This window comes from Centruroides sculpturatus, unplaced genomic scaffold, assembly GCF_000671375.1.
Source record: "Centruroides sculpturatus isolate CEXI.00-Female unplaced genomic scaffold, Cexi_2.0 scaffold295, whole genome shotgun sequence".
Classification (NCBI taxonomy): Eukaryota; Metazoa; Arthropoda; class Arachnida; order Scorpiones; family Buthidae; genus Centruroides; species Centruroides sculpturatus.
The window spans coordinates 46,492-53,810 of NW_019384603.1; the positions used below are offsets into that span (position 1 = coordinate 46,492).

Here is a 7,319-nt window from a genome sequence, read left to right on the forward strand (position 1 = left end):
ATTTTAATCGCCGTTGAATAAGAAATGTTTCTTTCACAAGAAATGTATAAAATTACAGTACTGTATTAGACTTACGGTACCTAATTTACATACTGACAGACGATAGTTAGTGTAAAAATCTTCGTAGCGTGGTGCCACGCTAGACGGCGGAAATTATATATTTAATTATAACAAAGTTACAATAAGTTAATATATAATTATATATACAGTACCTAATTTATATATAATTAATATATAATTATATGTACAGTACCTAATTTATATATAATTTATATAATACTGTCCAGACGATAGAAATCTCTCCGTAGTTGGCGCTACGGACGGCGGGAAAGTAGTTTGGCTGCCCGATGACGTTTGAGGTAATTATAGGGAATTTTTACTGTTTTTTACGGATACCGGTCACAATTTTTTTGTAGTTTTATAGGAATCGTAATTATAGGGGGGTCGACTGTATTTTTATCATCTGAATTTTTTTTAACTAATATTATAAGTAAAACTACACTAATAGAAATGTTCCATCTTAAAATACTGAAAAATATAGTTATCATTGCAAAATCTAACACAAAGAATAAATGTGAGTGATAATTTTGATTTTATAATTTTACAAAATAACATATTAGAATCATGGCAATTTTTCTAGTTAATATGTTATCTTAACATTTTACAATTATCCAATTACAACAATATTTGTTTATAAAATTTAGCTGAGAATTAACCAATATGAAATGTTAATTATTGATTTTTTTTAAAGTTTTGTTTTTATTCTTATAATCTAAATTATGTAATTCTAGAAATATTTTATAACTCTATATTATAATAAATTTAAAATATATAATTAAAATTAAGTATTTTAAATTTATTATTATTGTTTAATAAATTTAGCAATAACTAACTTATGAAATATTTATGAAAAATGAGTGGTTGATTTAAGAAGTTAATCTCTCTATAAATGCATGTTTTATATTTTCATCCATCCTTATCAATTTATACATAAGCTTTACAAAATAATTAATTTAAAATTATGATATTGAAATAATGAACAGTAATCAAAATAAATGGATACTTCTAAAACATTTTAGTAGTAAAGCATAATTAAAGTTTAAATAATGATTTATATTAAAATATTGTCTCTATTTTATTATTTGATATTTTAATAACTATATTGGTTATTGTCAGTTTTTTCTGAGAATAAGTCAGATGTAATATTTTTAATGACTTTTGTTTCAAGATTACTTAATTTTTTTCACAATTTTACACAATTTCTGTTCAGATTACAATAAAATTTTTTATAACTTTATTTGTAATGTTTCCTCATATATTTTTTCATTGTTCATCTAAAAGCATACCAAGTTGATAGCATATGTAATTGCAATAGATTTTTAAGTGATTTTAAATTAAATTACTATTAATTTAAAGAAAGAGTCAAGAGAAAGTTTCAATTTAAATAAAATTGTATCATAATCTAAATACAGATCATGTAAATACAGTAGATCCCCCTATAAAACCGTTTCCTATAGTTATGATTCCTATAAAAATTGTGGCAGTATCCGTAAACAACGGTAAAAATAACTCCTATAATACGTAAAACGTCATCGGGCAGCCGANATAAAAATAGGAATTAAATAAAAATCTTAAGACATGATATTATACAAAAGCAAATAACTTTGGTACTAAAACAGTTAATTGCAATACAAAGGATTGTCATTCAATATACATGTGAAAATTATTGATATTCTGATCTAAATCAGTGTTCAAAATGCAATGTTTTTCACACACAGCTTCTGTGTTGCATTTGATTGAGGTGTAACACAGAGGCTATACATAAAATAAATTATCTGACAGCAGTATTTGAGTTCAACCTCTTAACATAATTTAATCAGGTCACAAGTGTTAATATGCTGCATATTTGTGGCGTAGTAAACACTAGTATTGTGTTTTATTCCAAAGACACATGGCAAATTTTCCATCAAATTTCTTTATTAGTTGATGGAAAATTTGATGGAAAATTTGCCATGTGTCTTTGGAATAAAACACAATACTAGTGTTTACTACGCCACAAATATAAAACAGGACATGGTTTCAAAAAGAAAATCAAAAAAATGCTGCATATTGTTTGTAACACTAGTCCATTCTTACTATTTAACATTTTTTTTAAAATAAAATAAAATAAAAATAACTAAATACTTTTATTTTCTCTTTACTTAAATTTTTAATTTCTGAAATAAACTACATTCTTTAAATATTTGTTACTGGTATGAAATCTAAAGATACTGACAAAATGTTTGAATTAATCACTATTTTGTAAAACCATCAAAACTAATAAAATTATTATTGAAAATATTAGTTTGCTTAGTTAAAATTTCAAGTAGTCAAAAAACATTTCAACAGTTTTCATTTATCTGCCAAAGTTTTTAAAAAATTTTTAAAATCATTATTTGCAAAATAATCTTGAATATTTTTGAAGAAACACATTTTATGTAGCCTAAAGGTTTTGAGAAATACCTGAATGATATATAATAAATTTTGTATTTGTTATACAAATAAAGCAATTTAAACTTTTTTCAATTACTGTTTTTTTGTATAGATTTTAGTTAATATTTCAGGTTCCTTTTCAAAGTGAGAAGATATATTTTTGCAATCTTATATATTACTAAAAGATTCTTCAACATCAGAATTATTTGTGTATTGCTATGTAGTAAGAATAATCTCTCTCCTGTTTTGTTTTTTAATCAAATTTTACTAATTGTTTCTTTGTTTTGTTAAGCTGTTCCATTATTTAGTCTTTTCATAAATTTAACCATGTTTGAATTTTTGAATTATTTTTGATTGTTTACATTATTTGTTTTCTTTGAGATGATCATGACTTTCCTTGAAGCATTTGTAATAGATAACATTATTTACATTCTTGTTTACATGTTCATATTTTTTAGTTGCATTTTTACCTAATGTGCAGGAAAATTTAATGGTTATTCTTTGTTTCAATTTGTAATTGTTGTTGTTTTGTACATTTCTGAATTGTATAGTTTAATAAAAATGGTTTGTGCAATATCAATCTTAATGTTATTGTATATAAATGATAAATTGCTATCATTTCTGAATTTTAAGAAAAAAGTTGGTGAGTGATAAATAGTTGCTGTAATTTTTCTGTGGGGAAAATAGCAATATTAATCATAATAAAATTTCAATAACAAACTTAGCATGCCTGACATTAAGAGCAAGCATAATGTTTGAAGATTAGTTTTTAAACAATAATAAATGCAAAAATCCAATATTAACTAACATGTAAATATTTTATATTTAAATACATGATGTGAATAATGCATTGCAAAATGCAAATTTATAAATGAATAAAAAGAATAATTATTATTTAAAAGAAAATAATTATTTTTAATAAAAATTTTCTCTTCTACAAATTCCAATGTAAATGTTATGTTAATGGTATATTGCTCATCTCTCATTATTACACTACATAGGCATATTAGGAAATTTTTTAATATATGTTCTTATTTTTTTTAATACAAATTGTGTACTATTGAACTCATATCTAGCTATAATCACTGACTTTTTAAAGCTTTTTCATTGAAAATATGTTTATTTGTTGTTGTAAGCCTTATTCTTTTTGATTTAATTGGTTAATTTTAAACTGTTTGAAAGTAAAATTAATTACATTAACCAACAATAGATTTTAAAAAATAAGTATCTAAATAATAGTAAATAATGTAATGAATTTTTTATTTACACTTTATTTACAATCTAGATAATTATTAATTTTTAATTTAATTATTTTTCAGACAAATTGATATTGCTCTAGGAAATAGTTTAGTAGAATGTCAAGAATGCCACAGCTTATATCATCAAGTATATATTTTTCATTTTATTATTGATAATGTTTAGAGTTCAAGTAATGTTTAGAGTTCAAGTAATATGATTCAATTTTATACAGTATTTTAGAATTTTCTATTTAAAATATTTTATGATATAATAAATATTTTAAACAAATATTTTTATTAATTTTACATACAGTAGAACCTCCATTATCCGGATTTTCGATTATCCGGATTGTTTAAAATAAACAAAAATTTTACGAATTTTCTGATTTGCACTTGGCGAATTACAACACTGTTTATGTACGTGATGGAATGCATAACTTTTTTGGTTTCAACAACGTCTCACCCATCACAGTGGTCGTGAACTCTTAAGTATATTTTACGTAGTAATAAAAATATAACTTGACATACGTATTTATAAATCATTTATATTCAAATTACATCATTTTTATGACCAAGGGCGGCGTAAGGCATGGACAACATGGGCCACCGCCTATGCCTCGCGGTCCGAAGGGCCTCGTGCCCCAAAGGTTTATGCATTACTTAAAAGCCGTGAACGCGATGAAAAAATTTTACTTGTCGTAAAACGATAAATAGTTTGTCAAAGTTTTATTCATAAAAATGCAGTTTCAACTGCTTTTTATTTTATAAAATCCGTCTTCTTGCGCCACCAGAGGGCTTTTTAAACAATAGGTAGTCTGTTAGAGTTGGTCAGTAGTAGTCCAAATGCAATACGAACGTTTGTTTCTTGAAAATTTGATCACGATTTAAATACAGTATTTACTTTTAATATCACCGATATGTCATCGAAAAGAAAACGTGTTGTATTATCATTAAAAGACAAATTAAAGTATTTGTTTCGATTATCTGGATTTTTCCTTATCCAGACTACCTTCATCCCCAATTAGTCCGGATAATCGAGGTTCTACTGTAATTTTATTTAAATTCTTATCTATAAATTTAATAAATTATTATTATTATTGTTATTGTGAGTGAATGATATTTTTTTGTATATGGAAAATAATTTCTTAAAGTTATTGTTTTTTTTATAGGAATGCCATCGTCCACCAGTTAGTGATCAGGATATAAATGATCCAAGACATGTTTGGTATTGTACACGATGCACAAAGAACATGAAAAAAATGGTAAGACCTATTTAAATGTTTATATTTCTACTTGTATACATATGAAGGTTTATACAGATTTAGATGTAGCTTAGAACAAAAGTTTCCTTCACAGGCTAGCAAGACTCAGAAGTCATCAAAAGTTTCTAGTAATGTAGCAGTAAAAGAGCCAGTTACTACTTTCAGAAGTATTAAACCTGAAGCACCACCTCCAACACTTTTGCCATTTAAAAGAGTTGAACCAAGAGTAAGAACTAAGATTTGTTTTCTTATATCATATTTCTCCAATTCTGAGATGCAGTTGCTTGCATCTTATCGATTTAAAATTGAAAATAAACAAAAATATTTTCAATAATTGTAAAAATAATTTTATCCATGGAATTTTCTGTAAAATTTATTTTGACTGAATAAGCTAAAATAAAGCAGCATAAAAATAATTATAGCTTATGGTGCTATTTTCCTTTTCTTCTTAATGCAAAATAAATTTTTTATTTTTACATTTTTTTGAATGTTGCATCATAATGTAATTTTTTTGAAAACATTCTAAACAGAAATAGACCGTATTTTAATTGTTATTTTTTATATTTCATTATTTTTATTTTATAATTTATAGGTTCCTGCTAGTCAAAGTAGTGGACTTGCATCTGAAAATAAACCAATTGGATTAGCTGGTTTAGCTGCTAATTTAAGTGGAAGAACTATAACAGCTGCATCTTCAGTTACAACAAAATCTGGAATTGCTTCAAAGTCTGGAAATAGTGGAAGTTCATTATTATCTGGAAAATCATTCAGTGCATTTTCAGCTCTCTCATCTCTTGCTAGTACTCGAGTAACTTCTAATACTACTCCATCAAAAGCAACAAGTAGTAATGCAATTAGTGGACTTTCCTCTTTAGCCTCAATTGCCTCTGCAGTTAGCAAAGCTGGAAATTCTACTTCTACTTCTCAATCAAAACTTGGATTGGGAACACTTAGTTCAACTACTGCATCCACATCAAATAGAATTAATTCTAGTAGTGGAAATAATGGTAACAGTTCTGTTGGAAGTGTTAAATCTGCAAGTTCTAGTTCTTTAATGTCTGCAGATAAAAGATTACAAATAATGAAAAAAAAGGCTGCAGCAAAAATGCAAGAAAAAAGACGATTATCATCAAAATAACTTTTAATAAACTCCTCTTCAATCTGTGTATAAAGAACTAAATATAGGATTGTTTTGATGGTAAATACTTTACAAAATTTATTTAATTTAAATATTATATATAGTTTTTCAGCATTGTTTGTATAAATCTGATTTACCAAATATTTCACAATAAAGTTCTTTTAACAACATTTTGATTTTAAAGTGCTGTTAAAATTATTTATTTTACATTTATTTGGATTATTTTTTTACCAAAAAAATTCATTAAATTAATTTAAAATTTATAATTTGAATTCTTATAATAATATCAAGTAATCTGTCATTTTTGTAAATGATAAGTGATATTAGTATAAAAATTAAATAGCTATAAAAGCTGATATTTTTTGATAACTTAAAAAATTAAAAATTTTTTATAACAAATTTAGGTCTTTTAATGTAAATACATTTTAGATAGACTAGATATTTTGAACTTAAAACATTTCAATTCTCAAGTTTGTTACTTTGTTTTGTCACCAATAAAATACTAACTTAACTAATCATGTAAATAAATTTATGTAAGAAATTCATAAGAATTTTGTTCAAAAATCATAAGTTGAGAATATAAAAATTCAAAATAATATGTAATAGAAAATTGAATCTGGCATATTTAACTCTTTAATTTCGAAATGGTTTTCTTTGTCAGCTTAGAACTTTCAAATCTTTAAAATATAAATAATTGATCTATTGATGAGTAAAGTAAAAGATTTCTATTAGAGGATAACATACTTGCATATTTACAAATGATATGACTTACTTCACATTGAAAGTACAGTCGACCCCCCTATAAGATAGAGATACGTTTCATTCTTTAGGAATCCGATTTCTTACGAATCCTTCCAATCACAACCCGACACGTATCAAGTTTATGGACTACGGCTGTTTGAAAGATTTTCTTCCATAAAATTAATTGATTCTAGACTAATCCGACTCAACATTTCCAAAATACGTATATTTTTTTGGGAATAATCCATATAAACTACGCTATAAACAAAAAATTGTAGAATTACTTACCGAGTGTCACCATTCGACATCGCCATTGCTCAACATTGTTTTCGTCGCGGAACAGCTCAGCAAAGAGCGGCCGATTTCTAACAACTTATTTTTCTGTGAAAACTTCGTAGAACTTCGGAGACATCATTAATATAAATAATTTTAATCGCCGTTGAATAAGAAATGTTTCTTTCACAAGAA

General features: G+C 25.4%; 1 protein-coding gene across 3 annotated transcripts in view; it reads left to right on the forward strand.

The window, feature by feature from the left end:
* Positions 1-7,319, forward strand: part of LOC111625089 (integrator complex subunit 12-like) — a 46,024-nt gene that overhangs the window by 12,920 nt on the left and 25,785 nt on the right. Inside the window, exons 5-8 of one of the 3 annotated variants that reach the window (XM_023368117.1) lie at positions 3,792-3,858; positions 4,880-4,972; positions 5,055-5,198; positions 5,565-6,170. In XM_023368117.1, coding sequence (XP_023223885.1) covers positions 3,792-3,858; positions 4,880-4,972; positions 5,055-5,198; positions 5,565-6,110 — 850 coding nt within the window. In that variant the 3' untranslated portion in view covers positions 6,111-6,170. Of the gene's footprint in view, positions 1-3,791; positions 3,859-4,879; positions 4,973-5,054; positions 5,199-5,564; positions 6,271-7,319 lie in introns of those variants that run through there. The other 2 variants (XM_023368119.1, XM_023368118.1) reach the window with 2 other exon arrangements.